The sequence below is a fragment of the Ranitomeya variabilis genome, chromosome 3 (genome assembly GCF_051348905.1).
Source record: "Ranitomeya variabilis isolate aRanVar5 chromosome 3, aRanVar5.hap1, whole genome shotgun sequence".
NCBI lineage: Eukaryota > Metazoa > Chordata > Amphibia > Anura > Dendrobatidae > Ranitomeya > Ranitomeya variabilis.
The window spans coordinates 744,797,695-744,816,519 of NC_135234.1; the positions used below are offsets into that span (position 1 = coordinate 744,797,695).

Genomic DNA, 18,825 nt, shown 5'->3' on the forward strand with positions numbered 1-18,825 from the left:
TAAAAGGATACAGGTTCAGAAAGTTCTGTCTCCTTCTAAAGGATACAGGCTCAGATAGTTCTGTCTCCCTCTAAAAGGATACAGGCTCAGGTAGTACTGTCTCCCTCTAAAAGGATACAGGCTCAGATAGTTCTGTCTCCCTCTAAAAGGATACAGGCTCAGGTAGTACTGTCTCCCTCTAAAAGGATACAGGCTCAGATAGTACTGTCTCCCTCTAAAAGGATACAGGCTCAGATAGTTCTGTCTCCCTCTAAAAGGATACAGGCTCAGATAGTACTGTCTTCCTCTAAAAGGATACAGGCTCAGATAGTACTGTCTCCCTCTAAAAGGATACAGGCTCAGATAGTACTGTCTTCCTCTAAAAGGATACAGGCTCAGGTAGTACTGTCTCCCTCTAAAAGGATACAGGCTCAGGTAGTACTGTCTCCCTCTAAAAGGATACAGGCTCAGATAGTTCTGTCTCCCTCTAAAAGGATACAGGCTCAGGTAGTACTGTCTCCCTCTAAAAGGATACAGGCTCAGATAGTACTGTCTCCCTCTAAAAGGATACAGGCTCAGATAGTTCTGTCTCCCTCTAAAAGGATACAGGCTCAGATAGTACTGTCTTCCTCTAAAAGGATACAGGCTCAGATAGTACTGTCTCCCTCTAAAAGGATACAGGCTCAGGTAGTACTGTCTCCTTCTAAAGGATACAGGCTCAGATAGTTCTGTCTCCGTCTAAAAGGATACAGGCTCAGGTAGTACTGTCTCCCTCTAAAAGGATACAGGCTCAGATAGTACTGTCTCCCTCTAAAGGATACAGGCTCAGGTAGTACTGTCTCCCTCTAAAAGGATACAGGCTCAGATAGTACTGTCTTCCTCTAAAAGGACACAGGCTCAGGTAGTACTGTCTCCCTCTAAAAGGATACAGGCTCAGATAGTACTGTTTTCCTCTAAAAGGATACAGGCTCAGGTAGTACTGTCTCCCTCTAAAAGGATACAGGCTCAGGTAGTACTGTCTCCCTCTAAAAGGATACAGGCTCAGATAGTACTGTCTCCCTCTAAAAGGATACAGGCTCAGATAGTACTGTCTCCTTCTAAAAGGATACAGGCTCAGATAGTTCTGTCTCCCTCTAAAAGGATACAGGCTCAGATAATACTGTCTCCATTCCTTCCTTGTAAATGACATTAAAAATGCTTGAAGCTTCCGAGCAGAAATCTCACAGCATTATCTGCAGTCTCAGTGGTGCTTTAATATGATGGTGAGAAATAAAAAGAAATGTCCCCCTCTCACCCCCACTAAGAATGTATTTCACACGCTTCTTGAATGGTTTCCAACGACAACCAGCGGAATTATTACTTTCAAGATAAAACAGTTCGAGTATAATAAATCACTTCAATATAAGTAATGCAATGTATTTAGAAGGTGAAATTATCTTTAAAAAGGCAAATGCATTGTTTAACCCCTCCCTGCACACCATTATATTTCCTGTGCTGGCAGAGCGTGCATTGAATGTATGGCAGACGGATGGTGCATGACCCATTACATAGTTAATGTCAATGGTTTCTCCCTGGAACGGCGTCTATGACAAAATGTATGGCTGACACAGCGCTTTATCAGTGCCAGGAATTAGATCTGCTGCATTAGGGAAGCATTTATGAGAATCTACAATAAAGCAGAATACGGCCAGGGAGCAGCGCTGGAGAGATCTGACTAGGGACCAGAGTCAAAAAGCAGACTAGTCCAGCTCTGTCCCTGGCCGGCTCCTCCCAGCGCTGCTCCAGGTGACTGACAGGTCTCTCATTATGAAAGAGAGAAACAAAAACAAAAAAACAACAAATGCAATTTTGATGCTGATTTTTTTGACTAGTCACATGCTATGCAAAAAAAAAAATAAAAAAAATTACCCTTATCCCGTGGGTGACCTTGGCAGATTATGGTAAATATATGTCATGAGGCCGTGGCGGGTGCAGAGAGAGGCCTCAGGAAATTGAAAATACCCAACATCTGCCAGTAACAGCAGCAATCGGAGTGAGCTCAGATCGCTGCGGATTAACTATATCAATGATGCTGTGAATCTCAGCATCAGCAATATTTAAATTGTGAGATCGCCAGTGCACGAAACGTTTCGACATAGCAGCTGGAGGCCCGATGAAGGCCCCCCCAATGGTAGCCATATGTGTCCTCCTGTGAACACCAGCCTGTGGCTGCGCTTCATAGGAGATCATCATATAACGCGATCAAATCAGCGATCAGATGATCAAAGGTTCAAGCCCCCTAAGGTGACTAAGCGAATTGAGTGAAAAAAAAATTAAAATAAGAAAAAATAAATAAATATTTGAGTCACCCTTCTTTACCCCCCCTTAAAAATAAGGGAAAACAAAAAGTGAGCGGAAGCTGCCTGAAGAAAGGACCGGTCACTTCTTTTAACCACTTCACGTCTTTACAAAGGACAAAAGACTGAGCGTATGCAGCAACAACCAACCTGAAAAAAAAGGCTCCGTGTGAACATACCCAAAAAAGGGAACCACAATCTTATAGGTTTATCAGTGGAAGATTTCTATACAGTCGTGGCCAATACGTTTCTGGGAGAAATACTTAATTTTCTGGAACAATTGCACAGGTGTCAACACTTTCGGCCATGACTGTAGGTAGATATAGATGACGTATAAGCGGAGTATTTTACTGAGGTTACCTGGAGATATTCACATTTTTCTATCAGATTCTTCCTCTGCTCATGTAATTCCTGGATATTTTCCTGATACAGTCGCCTCTGATTCTCCCACTGGTCGGCTCGCTCTTTATATTCCTGAAAGGACACAAATCTCACAAGTTAGGAGTTCACCACCTCTATCTGCCTCCAGCTACACAGCTACAGGCCAACAACTGTGGCAGTACATGATGCTCAGCTGTCAGGCCACACAGCTAGCACTGCAAACTACAAAAAAAACAAAATAATCAAGGTATAATGCCCACCCTCAATATATTTCACAGACGACGAGTATTTTTTCCCATTCACGTCTCGCAACTGGATAGCTTAACCCCTTCCCGACCTTTGACGCAGCGTATGCGTCATGAAAACCAGTGCCAATCCGACCTGTGATGCAGCATATGCGTCATGGCCGGATCGCGTCCTGTTGTGAACTCTATTTTCAGGCTCCCTCTTGTGGTCACTGGTGGTATGGTGTGACTTTTGCTTTGGGCTCCCCCTGGTGGCTTTGTTTGTTATCATGCTGGTCTCTGGCTATCAGCTGGTTCGTTATCCTCTGGGAGGTTCCTATATAGCTCTGTTTCACTTCCACTTGTTGCCGGCTGTCGATGTAATCAGTGCTACTCAGATTCCTTCTGACTACCTTGCTCCCAGTCCATCCAGAACAAGCTAAGTTTTGTTTGCTCATTTTTTGATCAGTAATGTTTATCATGTTTTCTTGTCCAGCTTGCTAAAATGTGATTCCCTCGCTTGCTGGTTGCTCTAGTGGACTGAGTTTCTCCCCACACACCGTTAGTTGGTGTGTGGGTTCTTGAAATCTCAGGATGGATATTTTGTAGGGTTTTTTATTGATCGCATAGACCCCTGCTCTATTTTCTGCTTTCTAGTACTAGTGGGCCTCTTTTGCTGAATCTGATTTCATCCCTATGTATGTGCCTTCTTCTTACTTCACCGTTAATATTTGTTGGGGGCTTCTATATCTTTGGGGATTATTTCTCTGGAGGCAAGCGAGGTCTTTCTTTCTCTTTAGGGGTAGCTAGTTCCTCAGGCTGGCTCGAGACGTCTAGGAATTTTTTTAGGCACGTTCACCGGCTACCTCTAGTTGTGTTGGATAGGTTCAGATTTGCGATAAGTCCAGTTACCATCTCCCTAGAGCTTGTCCTACGTTTATTCACTTGCTGGTCTATTTGTGATCCTCAGCCACTAAGGATCATAACAGCGTTCCTGCAGGCTGGTGAAAGGGTTAACTCCAATTTCACCCGATATGCAGGGACAGGGGGAGTGGTGCTACAGCCCAGGGGGGGTGGCTTCGCCCCCCCGTGGCTACGATCGCTCTGATTGGCTGTTGAAAGTGAAACAGCCAATCAGAGCAATCTGTAATATTTCACCTATGAAAATTGGTGAAATATTACAATCCAGCCATGGCCGATGCTGCAATCGCATCGGCCATGGCTGGAGACCCTGATCTGGCCCCCCCACCGACTGACGGCGGCGATCTGCAGCCGCCGTTAGTGTTCCCTACCCCTCCATCCTGTCCTAAGCCCCTTCCTCTCCCCTCCGCCCCTCCCCCGTCCTTCCCTCCGACCCCCCCGCTGTCCGATCGCACCCCATACTTACCTAGTCCCGGTGTCCCTCCCGGTGTCCTCGGTCTTCTCGCATGGGCGCCGCCATCTTGGAACATGGCGGGAGCTTGCGCAGTGCGCCCACCGAATCTGCCGGCCGGCAGATTCGTTCCCTGTACATTTTGATCACTGTCATAACTTCTAACACAGCGATCAAAATAAAAAAAATAGGAAATAACCCCCCCCCTTATCACCCCCATAGGTAGGGACAATAATAAAGTACAGAAAATATATTTATTTTTGTTTTTCCATTAGGGTTGGGGGAAGGGTTAGGGTTGCACTTAGGGATAGAGTTGCACTTAGGGATAGGGTTGCACTTAGGGATAGGGTTGCACTTAGGGATGCACTTAGGGCTAGGGTTGCACTTAGGGCTAGGGTTGCACTTAGGGCTAGGGTTGCACTTAGGGCTAGGGTTGCACTTAGGGCTAGGGTTGCACTTAGGGCTAGGGTTGCACTTAGGGCTAGGGTTGCACTTAGGGCTAGGGTTGCACTTAGGGCTAGGGTTGCACTTAGGGCTAGGGTTGCACTTAGGGCTAGGGTTGCACTTAGGGCTAGGGTTGCACTTAGGGCTAGGGTTGCACTTAGGGCTAGGGTTGCACTTAGGGCTAGGGTTGCACCTAGGGCTAGGGTTGCACCAAGGGCTAGGGTTGCACCTAGGGCTAGGGTTAGAATTAGGGCTAGGGTTAGAATTAAGGTTAGGGTTAGAATTAGGGTTAGAATTAGAATTAGGGTTAGAATTAGGGTTAGGGTTAGAATTAGGGCTAGGGTTGGAATTAGGGTTAGAATTAGGCTATGTGCACACGGTGCGGATTTGGTTGCAGATCCGCAGCGGATTGGTCGCTGAGGATTCGTAGCAGTTTTCCATCACGTTTATAGTACCACGTAAACCTATGGAAAAGCAAATCCGTTGTGCCCATGGTGCGGAAAATACAGCGCGGATACGCTGCGTTGTATTTTCCGCAGCATGTCAATTCTTTGTGCGGATTCTGCAGCGTTTTACAACTGCTCCATAATAGGAATCCGCAGGTGAAATCCACACAAAAAACACTGGAAATCCGCGGTAAATCCGTAGGTAAAGCGCAGTGCATTTTACCTGCAGATTTTTCAAAAACGGTGCTGAAAAATCCGCACACAAATCCGCAACGTGGGCACATAGCCTTAGGGTTGGAATTAGAGTTAGGGTTGGAATTAGGGTTAAGACTAGGGTTAGGGTTAGTGTTAGTGTGTTGGGGTTAGGGTTGTGGTTAGGGTTGGGATTAGGAATGTGTTGGGGTTAGTGTTTGAGTTAGAATTGAGGGGTTTCCACTGTTTAGGCACATCAGGGGGTCTCCAAACGCGACATGGCGCCACCATTGATTCCAGCCAATCTTGCGTTGAAAAAGTCAAATGGTGCTCTCTCCCTTCCGAGCCCGGACGTGTGCCCAAACAGTGGTTTACCCCCGCATATGGGGTACCAGCATACTCAGGAGAAACTGGACAACAACTTTTGGGGTCCAATGTCTCATGTAACTCTTGGGAAAATAAAAAATTGCGGGCTAAAAAATTACTTTTGAGGAAAGAAAAATGATTTTTTATTTTCACGGCTCTGCGTTATAAACTTCTGTGAAGCACTTGGGGGATCAAAGTGCTCACCACACATCTAGATAAGTTCCTTTGGGGGTCTAGTTTCCAAAATGGGGTCACTTGTGGGGGGGTTTCTACTATTTAGGCACATCAGGGGCTCTGCAAATGCAACGTGACGCCCTCAGAGCATTCCATCAAAGTCTGCATTTCAAAACGTCACTACTTCCCTTCCGAACCCCGGAATGTGCCCAAACAGTGGTTTACCCCCACATATGGGGTATCAGCGTACTCAGAAGAAACTGGACAACCACATTTGGGGTAAAATTTCTCCTGTTACGCTTTGGAAAATAAAAAATTGTGGGCTAAAAAATCATTTTTGAGAAAAGAAAAATTATTTTTTATTTTCATGGCTCTGCGTTATAAACTTCTGTGAAGCACTTGGGGGTTCAAAGTGCTGACCACACATCTAGATTAGTTCCTTGGGAGGTCTAGTTTCCAAAATGGGGTCACTTGTGGGGGAGCTCCAATGTTTAGGCACACAGGGGCTCTCCAAACGCGACATGGTGTCCGATAATGATTGAAGCTAATTTTCCATTCAAAAAGCCAAATGGCATGCCTTCCCTTCCGAGTCCTGCCGTGCGCCCAAACAGTGGTTTACCCCCACATACGGGGTATCAGCGTACTCAGCACAAACTGGACAACAACATTTGGGGTCCAATTTCTCCTGTTACCCTTGGGAAAATAAAAAATTCCGGGCTAAAAAATAATTTTTGAGGAAAGAAGAATTATTTTTTATTTTCACGGCTCTGCGTTATAAACTTCTGTGAAGCACCTGGGGGTTTAAAGTGCTCACTATGCATCTAGATAAGTTCCTTGGGGGGTCTAGTTTCCAAAATGGGGTCACTTGTTTAGGCACACGGGGGCTCTCCAAACGCGACATGGTGTCCGCTAATGATAGAGATAATTTTTCATTCAAAAAGTCAAATGGCACGCCTCCCCTTCCGAGCCTTGCCGTGCACCCAAACAGTGGTTTATCCCCACATGTGAGGTATTGGTGTACTCATGAGAAATTGCCCAACAAATTTTAGGATCCATTTTATCCTGTTGCCCATGTGAAAATTAAAAAATTGAGGCTAAAAGAATTTTTTTGTGAAAAAAATGTACTTTTTCATTATTACGGATCAATTTGTGAAGCACCTGGGGGTTTAAAGTGCTCACAATGCATCTAGATAAGTTCCTTGGGGCGTCTAATTTCCAAAATGGGGTCACTTGTGGGGGAGCTCCAATGTTTAGGCACACGGGGGCTCTCCAAACGCGACATGGTGTCCGCTAAAGATTGGAGCCAATTTTTCATTTAAAAAGTCAAATGGCGCTCCTTCCCTTCCAAGCCCTGCCGTGCGCCCAAACAGTGGTTTACCCCCACATATGAGGTATCAGCGTACTCAGGACAAATTGGACAACAACTTTCGTGGTCCAGTTTCTCCTTTTACCCTTGGGAAAATAACAAAATTGTTGCTAAAAGATCATTTTTGTGAATAAAAAGTTAAATGTTCATTTTTTCCTTCCATGTTGCTTCTGCTGCTGTGAAACACCTGAAGGGTTAATAAACTTCTTGAATGTGGTTTTGAGCACCTTGAGGGGTGCAGTTTTTAGAGTGGTGTCACTTTTGGGTATTTTCAGCCATATAGAACCCTCAAAGTGACTTCAAATGTGAGGTGGTCCCTAAAAAAAATGGTTTTGTAAATTTTGTTGTAAAAATGAGAAATCACTGGTCAAATTTTAACCCTTATAACTTCCTAGCAAAAAAAAATTTTGTTTCCAAAATTGTGCTGATGTAAAGTAGACATGTGGGAAACGTTATTTATTAACTATTTTGTGTCACATAACTCTCTGGTTTAACAGAATAAAAATTCAAAATGTGAAAATTGCGAAATTTTTCAAAATTTTCGCCAAATTTCCATTTTTTTCACAAATAATCGCAGAAACTAATCGACCTAAATTTACCACTAACATGAAGCCCAATATGTCACGAAAAAACAGTCTCAGAACCGCTAGGATCCGTTGAAGCGTTGCTAAGTTATTACCTCATAAAGGGACACTGGTCAGAATTGCAAAAAACGGCCAGGTCATTAAGGTCAAAATAGGCTGGGTCATGAAGGGGTTAAAAATTGTGAAGAATCGCTAAGAAAGGACATTAGTTTTTCACTGGGCGGGCCTAAAACAAGTCTGTGTTACATCTGAAGGCATTGCAGCCAGTTTCAAGTTTCAGATTTTTCTCTTGTAGGAGTGCCCCTTTCAGTAATACAGGCTGGATGTGAGCTCTGAGTATATCCAGACTGCTGTCTCATTCACTCTATAATCTCCATTCTTTCTCAGACCCCCTGATATGCAGTTTGCAGCCTGTTCCAAGTTTCAGATTTTTCTCTTCGAGTGCCCCTTTCATTAATACAGGCTGGATGTGAGCTCTGAGTATTTCCAGGCTGTTCTCATTCGCTCTATAATCTTCATTCTTTCTCAGACCCCCTGATATGCAGTTCGCAGCCTGTTTGAAGTTTCAGATTTTACTCCTATAGGAGTGTCCCTCTCAGTAATATAGGCTGGATGTGAAGCTCTTAGTATATCTAGGCTGCTGTCTCATTCATTCATGCTCAGACCCCCTGATATGCAGTTTGCAGCCAGTTCCAAGTTTCAGATTTTTCTCTTGTAGGAGTGCCCCTTTCAGTAATACAGGCTGGATGTGAGCTCTGAGTATTTCCAGGCTGTTCTCATTCACTCTATAATCTTCATTCTTTCTCAGACCCCCTGATATGCAGTTTGCAGCCAGTTCCAAGTTTCAGATTTTTCTCTTGTAGGAGTGTCCCTCTCAGTAATATAGGCTGGATGTGAGCTCAGCATTTCCAGGCTGCTGTGTTCATTAGCTCATAACTACACAGATTTTATCCTTCACTTACTTCTTCACCATTTACTTTTCTCATCGTCATGTCAAGAACAGATTATATTACATGAACTTCATTCTGCAGGTGAATACGATATCATTGATACCAAAATTATGTAGGGTTTTTCTTTATGTTTTACCACTTTTCAACAAAAAAAAATTTTCAAAAGTTTTTTTTAATATTTTAATGGTGGCAAAAAAAATTCTGAACTCTGTAAAATAATAATTAAAAAAAATTGGTCTATGTTGACATTTTTTTCAAGACCCGTAGCTCTTATTTTTCCTACAACGGACCTGCATTGGTTTTTTTATGGCTTTTATTGGTTCTATTTTGGGGTACATACGACATTTTGATGCCTTTATTGCAGGGTTGTTGTTTGTTTTTTTTGGGGTGGAGGTGCCAAGACTAAAATCACAACTCTAGTGTTTAATGTTTTTTTTTTCTTAATTATATTTATCATACGGGATAAAATAGTTGTATGTTGTGATAGATCTGACTTTTCCAGATATGGAGACAATAAATGTTTTTTTTTACATTATCTATATCTCTTGAGACCTCTCCATATATCTGACCTGTGATTTTCTAATACGTCCTAGTGCTGGAAGGGATTCGTTAAAGTGATTTTCAGCAATTTTAACACCGATTGATCATCCGGTATCAGATCTGTGGGGTTTCGACTCTCAGAACCTCCAAGATCATTTGATTGAAGGGTCTGCGGTATACGGTAAGTGGTACAGCGCCATACATAGTAGTGGCCGCGAGCGGTACTGCAAGGACCCTGCTGTACAAGTGAATGGGAGAAAGCTTGCAGTACCGCTGACGGCCACTACACAGTGAACGGAGCAGAGACCCCTTAGATCAGCCGATCGGTAAGGGCGCCAAGAGTCAGACCACCACCACCAATCTGATATGGAGGGCCTATTGTAAGGCGAGATCATCAATATCATTTAAGACTATTTGCAAAGTTGCTTCATTTCCCATTTGACACGGATTCTGAAGCTGGATCTTCTCTTTAACAACCACAAGAAAAAATAAATCTAATAAAAAAATAAATCTAATAGAAAAAAAATAAAAATAAATAAATGCTGCTATTTTTATTGTAAAAGCCAAGTTATCATTATAAATAAAATAATAATAAATATAAATATATTTATAAATTTATAAATATAAATAATCTGGAAGCGCCGCTGCGTTCGCACATAATGGAGATGATTTATGTGTCTCCCTGCCAGTAATTACTTTCTGATTTAGTCGGCAACGAACTCTCTGTAAATTGCCGTCCTTAAAAAATAAATCACTATTTACTCAATGAATCAAAGCTATTAGCGCCAATAAACAGTAAACTGGCCGGAAAGAGGCTCCGTAGCACGATTTATGGCTTTCCGCAGCATCCAGCTGGTCGCCACAAGATACTTCTTCATTACGGCACAGACGCCGGGATGCTACAGCCCCATAGAGGTCATCATTTCAGCGCTCGGCCAGAGACATGGAACCAAAAAGGTGGCGGTGACCGATGAGCCTCTGCGGACAAGTCGCCATTACTCTGACGCTGTGTGATGGAAGACGTGACTCAATAAGACGGCTGAAGAAACCAGATTATGTCTGACCTCCGGGTGACAGTCTTATAGGAAGGGGCAGAGGAAAATGCAGCGAAGTCTGCGCTCCCAGGACCTCCAATGTGAGATGTTTATATACAGTGAGTCACATGGGAAAGGTGTGTAGACTTTTGCAAGCCATTCTTACTGCTTCAGTGCATTTATTCTTAAAAAAAAAAAAAAAAGCAAATTTGAAAATCAGTCATGCTACATAAGGTTTATCACTGTGTGGATGAGGAAAAAAAAGCAGGACTCACAGGCTTTCCGTCACTGTGGGGGATGGGGCAAAAGCAGGACTCACTGGCTTTCCGTCACTGTGGGGGATGGGGCAAAAGCAGGACTCACTGGCTTTCCGTCACTGTGGGGGATGGGGCAAAAGCAGGACTCACAGGCTTTCAGTCACTGTGGGGGATGGGGCAAAAGCAGGACTCACAGGCTTTCCGTCACTGTGGGGGATGGGGCAAAAGCAGGACTCACAGGCTTTCCGTCACTGTGGGGGATGGGGCAAAAGCAGGACTCACAGGCTTTCCTTCACTCTGGGGGATGGGGCAAAAGCAGGACTCACATGCTTTCCTTCACTGCGGGGATAGGGCAAAAGCAAGACTCACAGGCTTTCCGTCACTGTGGGGGATGGGGTAAAAGTAGGATGCACAGGCTTTAACGCACTGGGGAGAAAGGCCAAGAACTGGTCTCTCAGGCTTTCCTTCACTGTGTGGGTGGGGCAAAAGAAAGACTCACAGGCATTCTGTCACTGTGTGGGCGGGGCAAAACCAGGACTCACTAACTTACCTTCCTTGAGGGGGCGTGGCAAGAGCAGGACTCGCAGGCTTTGCTTCACGGTGTGTGAGGAGCAAAAACGGGATTTCCAGGCTTTCTATGCTGGATGGGAGGGGAAAAAGCAGGACTCACAAGCTTTCCCTCTCTGTGTGTTTGAGGCATGAACAAGACTCACAGGCTTTAAATGTGGGAGAGCAGGAGAAAAAACAGGACTCACAGGCTTTCAATGTAGGAGGGCAGGAAAAAAACAGGACTCACAGGCTTTCAAGGTGGGAGGGCAGGAAAAAAACAGGACTCACAGGCTTTCAATGTGGATGGGCAGGAAAAAAACAGGACTCACAGGCTTTCCTTCACTGTGTGGGTGGGGGAAAAGCAGGACTCACAGGCTTTCAGTCACTGTGGGGGATGGGGCAAAAGCAGGACTCACAGGCTTTCCTTCACTGTGGGGGATGGGGCAAAAGCAGGACTCACAGGCTTTAACTCACTGGGGAGAAAGGGCAAGAACAGGTCTCTCAGGCTTTCCTTCACTGTGTGGGTGGGGCAAAAGCATGACTCACAGGCATTCTGTCACTGTGTGGGCGGGGCAAGACCAGGACTCACTAACTTTCCTTCCTTGAGGGGGCGTGGCAAGAGCAGGACTCACAGGCTTTGCTTCACTGTGTGGGAGTGGCAAAAGCAAGACTCACAGACTTTCCTTCACGGTGTGTGAGGAGCAAAAACGGGATTCCCAGGCTTTCTATGCTGGATGGTAGGGGAAAAAGCAGGACTCACAAGCTTTCAATGTGGGAGGGCAGGAAAAAAACACGACTCACAGGCTTTCAATGTGGGAGGGCAGGAAAAAAACAAGACTCACAGGTTTTAAATGTGGGAGGGCAGGAAAAAAACAGGACTCACAGGCTTTCCGTCACTGTGGGTGGGATGGGGCAAAAGCAGTACTCAGGCTTTCCGTCACTGTGGGTGGGATGGGGCAAAAGCAGGACTCAGGCTTTCCGTCACAGTGTGGTTGGGGCAAAAGCAGGACTCACAGGCTTTCCGACACTGTGGAGGATGGGGCAAAAGCAGGACTCACAGGCTTTCCTTCACTCTGGGGGATGGGGCAAAAGCAGGACTCACAGGTTTTCCTTCACTGTGGGGGATGGGGCAAAAGCAGGACTCACAGGCTTTCCTTCACTCTGGGGGATGGGGCAAAAGCAGGACTCACAGGTTTTCCTTCACTGTGGGGGATGGGGCAAAAGCAGGACTCACAGGCTTTCCTTCACTGTGGGGGATGGGGCAAAAGCAGGACTCACAGGCATTCTGTCACTGTGTGGGCAGGTTATAAACAAGACTCACAGGCATTCTGTCACTGTGTGGGAGTGGCAAAAGCAAGACTCACAGACTTTCCTTCACGGTGTGTGAGGAGCAAAAACGGGATTCCCAGGCTTTCTATGCTGGATGGGAGGGGAAAAAGCAGGACTCACAAGCTTTCCCTCTCTGTGTGTTTGTGGCATGAACAAGACTCACAGGCTTTCAATGTGCGAGGGCAGGAAAAAAAACAGGACTCACAGGCTTTCAATGTGGGAGGGCAGGAAAAAAACAGGACTTGAGGGCAGGAAAAAAACAGGACTCACAGGCTTTCAATGTGTGAGGGCAAAAAAAAAAACAGGACTCACAGGCTTTCAATGTGGGAGGGCAGGAAAAAAAACAGGACTTGAGGGCAGGAAAAAAACAGGACTCACAGGCTTTCATTGTGTGAGGGCAGAAAAAAAACAGGACTCACAGGCTTTTTTTCTAGGAATTTGGGCAATTAAAAACAGGGATATCCCAAAGCAAAAGAAGGAAGGAAACAGAGAACCGTAAAGAAATCGATGGAAGCAAAAGGAAAACATGCAGATGCTGGACTCCAACCCAGGACCCCAGACCCGAAGCCCCACAGTGCTCATTCCTGAGTGATTGCACAATCTCACCTCCAGCCTCTGACACAACCGCTGGGGGTCCGTCTGGCTTCTCTCGTGCTCCGGAGAGGCGTCTGCGCTGTCGCTCTTACGGTTTTTCACGTGGTAATAATGGAGTTTATCATAACTCTTCTTCAATTTACTAAGCTGAGGAAAGAAACAGACATCTGATCACTTCTGTTAGCAATGACTCCCACATCCATGTTACAGGGGACGTCCGGACCAACTAAAAAACTAGAGAGGGAGTCCAATAAGCAGAGTTCTGAGAGTGTGCAACGTGCTCACAGTCAGGACTCCGCTCTGCTTCACATTCTCGTCACGTGACCTGCACATATGCAAACTTAAGGCCATGTGCTGACCGCCTGCTCTTCCAATTCTCAAAATGGTCTCAATTGAGACAATATATGACATCACTGGGAGGAATTTGGCCTTGTAATGGTCGCACCTTACGTCGCTTTGTCGGTCAATAAACGCCTGGAGTGTAATACTTCATTTTGCCAACAGAGGGCATAATGGGGAATCATTTCTGTGCAGACTGGATCGCTAGAGGTCTGCAAATCCCTACTGGCGGGGATCAGGTGATCACTAGGGTTGAGCGAAACGGATCGTTCATTTTCATAAGTCGCCGACTTTTGGCAAAGTCGGCGTCTCATGAAACCGAGCCGATCCCAGCGTTGCATCGGCCATGCGGTACGCGACTTTCGCGCCAAAGTCGCGTTTCAATGACGCTAAAAGCGCCATTTCTCAGCCAATGAAGGTGAACGCGGAGTGTGGGCAGCGTGATGACATAGTTCTCAGTCCCCACCATCTTAGAGAAGGGCATTGCAGTGATTGGCTTGCTTTCTGCGGCGTCACAGGGGCTATAAAGGGGCGTTCCCGCTGACCGCCATCTTACTGCTGCTGATGTGAGCGTAGGGAGAGGTTGCTGCCACTTCTTCAGAAGCAGGGAGAGCGTTAGGCAGGGTCCACTAACCACCAAACCGCTTGTGCTGTAGCGATTTCCACTGTCCAACACCACCTTTTGATTGCAGGGACAGTGGAAGCTACATTTTTTTTTCCTCAGCGCTGTCGCTCATTGGGCTGCCTTAGAAGGCTCCCTGACCCTGATAGCTGCGTTGCTGTGCCTGTGTGTGTACGCCGCTGTGCAAACCAACTGCTTTTTTCAAAGCACAAATCCTGTTGTTCCTTCCTTTCTGCACAGCTATCTTGTGTGTTTGTCCACACTTTTGTGTGCAGCAGTCCTTTTTCTAGCTGCCTGCCATACTTTTCTGAGATAACTGCAGGGAGATAAATCTTGGCAAGTCTGCCTCCGTGCCATTGCTGTGTGTGGCATCTCACTCTCATTGTGTGGCACCGAAAAAACCACTGTGTGATACTTGGCCATTTTTTTTTTTTGTCTAAATTCTCCCTTTTCAAAAAAAAAAAGTTAGTGGGAGATAAATATGGGCAAGTCTGCTTGAGTGCTGGTCCTGTGTGTGGCATCTGTCTCTCATTGTGTCCCACCGAAAAGCAGTGTGTAATACTTGGCCTTTTAGTTTTTGGGGGGTAAATTCTCCCTTTTAAAAAAAAAAAAAAAATTAGTGGGAGATAAATATGGGCAAGTCTGCTTGAGTGCTGGTCCTGTGTGTGCCATCTGTCTCAAATTATTGGGGCACAGAAAACCTAGTGTGTAACATTGGGCCTGATTTTCCTTTCAGTGTCAGGCACCTATAAAGGTATATATAAATCCTACAGAAGTTTGAGTTCACCTTATAAGTTGTTTTACAGTAACAAATACCGTTACTTTGGTTACGTTTTGCAAACAATGAGGAAGTCTAGTGGAAGAGGTCGTGGCCGTGGGTGGTCATTGTCAGCTGGTAATGATGCTAGTGGTGGTGGAGCATCAGGTGGTCGTGGTAAAAGCAGTACAGCACCTAAGTCTCGAGTTGTTGAGCCAAAAACGTCGTCTGCCTACACAAGGCCTCGAACGCTCTCTTTTCTGGGAGTAGGAAAACCACTTTTGAAGCCGGAGCAGGAGGAACAAGTATTGGCTTTCATTGCTCACTCTGCCTCTAGCTCTTTCGCCTCCTCCTCGGAAAGTGCCAAATGTCAGAGCAGTGCATCGTCAGTGGATGCTCCCGGTCAGGAACAAGTCGCTTCCTTGTGTCCTTCACCCAGAACAACAGTGAAGGATGCGTCAGTCGACACAACAGGTTACTCCATGGAGCTCTTTACACATACCGTTCCTGGGTTACACAGTGAAACAGTTAACAGGCCATGCCCATTAGAAGTTGAATCGGACATGGAGTGCACAGATGCACAGCCACAGCCAGATTACTATGCTGTTCCTTTGACTCAGACCAGAACATTGCCCTCGCAGTGTACTAAGGCAGAATCAAACCCAGCGGAGACTATGGTGCCCCGTCACGAACGCTATACCACCGGCTTACACGGTGACACAGACGAAGTTGCACATGACATAGAAGAGGAGGTCATAGATGCCCCAGTTGTTGACCCCGATTGGCAGCCATTGGGGGAACAGGGTGCAGGCGGCAGTAGTTCAGAAGCGGAGGAGGAGGAGCCACAGCAGGCATCAACATCACAACAGGTTCCATCTACCGGGCCCGTATCTGGCCAAAAACGCGTGGCAAAACCAAAACCTGTTGGAGGACAGCGTGGCCATCCGGTTAAAGAAGCTCAGTCTGCAATGCCTGAAAAGTTATCCGATAGTAGAAAGAGTGCAGTCTGGCATTTTTTTAAACAACATCCAAATGATCAGCGCAAAGTCATCTGTCAAAAATGTTCAACTACCTTAAGCAGAGGTCAGAATCTTAAAAGTCTAAATACAAGTTGCATGCATAGACATTTATCCACCATGCATTTTCAAGCCTGGAATAACTACCAAATGTCCCTAAAGGTTGCAGCATCCTCGGCCAATGAAGCTAGTCAGCAACGCTACATCCCTTCCCTCACTGTAAACCCACCATTTCCCGCACCACCTGCAGTATCTGTGCAGCTTTCGTCGCCAGGCCAAAAAAGTCAGGGAATCGCCAGGTTTGCAGTAGGAAACACTGCATGTAGGGCACCGGCAAGAATACCATCTCCAACCCTCTCTCAGTCTGCCATGTCCACCGGCACCACCGCTACTTCCACGATCTCCAGCTCTCCAGTCCAGCTCACCCTACATGAGACTCTTGTTAGGAAAAGGAAGTACTCATCCTCACATCCGCGTACACAGGGTTTGAACGCCCACATTGCTAGACTAATCTCATTAGAGATGATGCCCTACCGGTTAGTTGAAAGTGAAGCTTTCAAAGCGCTGATGGACTACGCTGTACCATGCTACGAGCTACCCAGTCGGCACTTCTTTTCTAGAAAAGCCATCCCAGCACTCCAACAGCATGTTAAAGACCGCATCGTCCATGCACTCAGGCAGTCTGTGACTGCAAAGGTGCACCTGACAACAGATGCATGGACCAGTAGGCATGGCCAGGGACGTTACGTGTCCATCACGGCACACTGGGTGAATGTGGTGGATGCAGGGTCCACAGGGGACAGCAATATTGGGACAGTTCTGCCTAGCCCACGGTCAAGGAAAGAGTTGGCTGTAGGCGTTCTCCCCCCTCCTCCTCTTCCTCCTGCAGAAGCGAGAGCTCGTCCACAGACCGCAGTCGCACATCCACTCCATCCGCAGCTGCCACTGTTGCACACCAGGTGTGCCATTATGGGACAGCTAGTGGCAAGCGTCAGCAGGCTGTATTGGCAATGAAGTGTTTGGGCGACAACAGACACACCGCGGAAGTTCTGTCCGAGTTCTTGCAGAAAGAAACTCAGTCATGGCTGGGCACTGTACATCTTGAGGCAGGCAAGGTAGTGAGTGATAACGGAAGGAATTTCATGGCTGCCATAGCCCTTTCCCAACTGAAACACATTCCTTGCCTGGCTCACACCTTAAACCTGGTGGTGCAGTGCTTCCTGAAAAGTTATCCGGGGTTACCCGACCTGCTCCTCAAAGTGCGTGGACTTTGCTCACATATCCGCCGTTCGCCCGTACACTGCAGCCGTATGCAGAACTATCAGCGGTCTTTGAACCTTCCTCAGCATCGTCTAATCATCGACATTTCAACAAGGTGGAACTCCACACTGCACATGCTTCAGAGACTGTGCGAACAGAGGCGTGCTGTTATGTTTTTGTGGGAGGATACACATACACGGGCAGGCAGTTGGATGGCAGACATGGAGTTGTCAGGTGTGCAGTGGTCCAAGATACAAGACCTGTGTCAAGTCCTTCAGTGTTTTGAGGAATGCACACGGCTGGTTAGTGCAGACAACGCCATAATAAGCATGAGCATCCCCCTAATGCGTCTGCTGATGCAAAGTTTGACACACATAAAGGAGCAGGCGTCTGCAGCCGAGGAAGAGGAAAGCCTTGATGACAGTCAGCCATTGTCTGGTCAGGGCCGTATAAAGGACGCGGTAGCGGGCGAAGAGGAGGAGGAGGACGAGGAGGATGATGGGGATGAGTACTTTTTGAATGAGGAAGCTTCTCCTGGGCCAACAGAAATTAGTGGCGTTGCAAGGCCGGGTTCTGTTTTTTTAAGGGAGACAAGTGACGTAGATTTGCCTGTAACTGCCCCTCAAACCAGCACAACCGCAGATTTGACAACTGGAACTTTGGCCCACATGGCGGATTATGCCTTACGTACCCTCAAAAGGGACACACGCATTATTAAAATGATGAGCGATGACGATTACTGGTTGGCCTGCATCCTTGACCCTCGCTATAAAGGCAAATTGCAAAATATTATGCCACATGAGAACCTCGAACAAATATTAGTAACCAAACAAGCTACTCTTGTAGACCGTTTGATTCAGGCATTCCCAGCACACAGCGCCGGTGATGGTTCTCACACGAGCTGCAGGGGGCTACAGGGCAGAGGTGTTAAGGTACCTTCACACGAAACGACTTTGTAACGATATCGCTAGCGATCCGTGACGTTGCAGCGTCCTGGCTAGCGATATGGTTTAGTTTGACACGCAGCAGCGATCAGGATCCTGCTGTGATGTCGCTGGTCGCTGAATAAAGTTCAGAACTTTATTTGGTCGTCCGATCGCCGTGTATCGTTGTGTTTGACAGCAAAAGCAACGATACCAGCGATATTTTACACTGGTAACCAGGGTAAACATCGGGTTACTAAGCGCAGGGCCGCGCTTAGTAACCCGATGTTTACCCTGGTTACCAGCGTAAAATGTAAAAAAACCAAACACTACATACTTACATGCGTCCCCCGGCGTCCGCTTCCCACACTGACTGAGCGCCGCAAAGTGAAAGTGAAAGCACAGCGGTGACGTCACCGCTGTGCCCTGCTACTGCCGGCGCTCACACAGTGCAGGAAGCGGACGCCGGGGGACGCATGTAAGTATGTAGTGTTTGTTTTTTTTACATTTTACGCTGGTAACCAGGGTAAACATCGGGTTACTAAGCGCTGCCCTGCGCTTAGCAACCCGATGTTTACCCTGGTTACCTGGGGACCTCGGCATCGTTGGTCGCTGGAGAGCGGTCTGTGTGACAGCTCTCCAGCGACCAAACAGCGACGCTGCAGCGATCGGCATCGTTGTCACTATCGCTGCAGCGTCGCTTCGTGTGAAGGTACCTTTAGAGGTGCACAGATCAGAAGTGGCGTTGGACAGAGGGGTTTTCTGACCAGGTTGTGGAGTGATTTCGCAAT

The 18,825-nt window shown here is 46.6% G+C and overlaps 1 protein-coding gene across 5 annotated transcripts in view; it reads right to left on the reverse strand.

Moving 5' to 3' along the window:
* Window positions 1-18,825, reverse strand: part of LOC143817273 (deuterosome assembly protein 1-like) — a 62,359-nt gene that overhangs the window by 29,340 nt on the left and 14,194 nt on the right. For all 5 annotated transcript variants that reach the window (XR_013224098.1, XR_013224099.1, XM_077298532.1 and 2 more), the window contains exons 5-6: window positions 13,130-13,264; window positions 2,676-2,789 (exon numbers count right to left, since the gene is read on the reverse strand). Coding sequence is in view for 3 of the 5 variants with exons in the window: in XM_077298532.1 (XP_077154647.1) it covers window positions 2,676-2,789; window positions 13,130-13,264 (249 nt within the window). In the remaining 2 variants the exon portion in view is untranslated. The remainder of the gene's footprint in view (window positions 1-2,675; window positions 2,790-13,129; window positions 13,265-18,825) is intronic.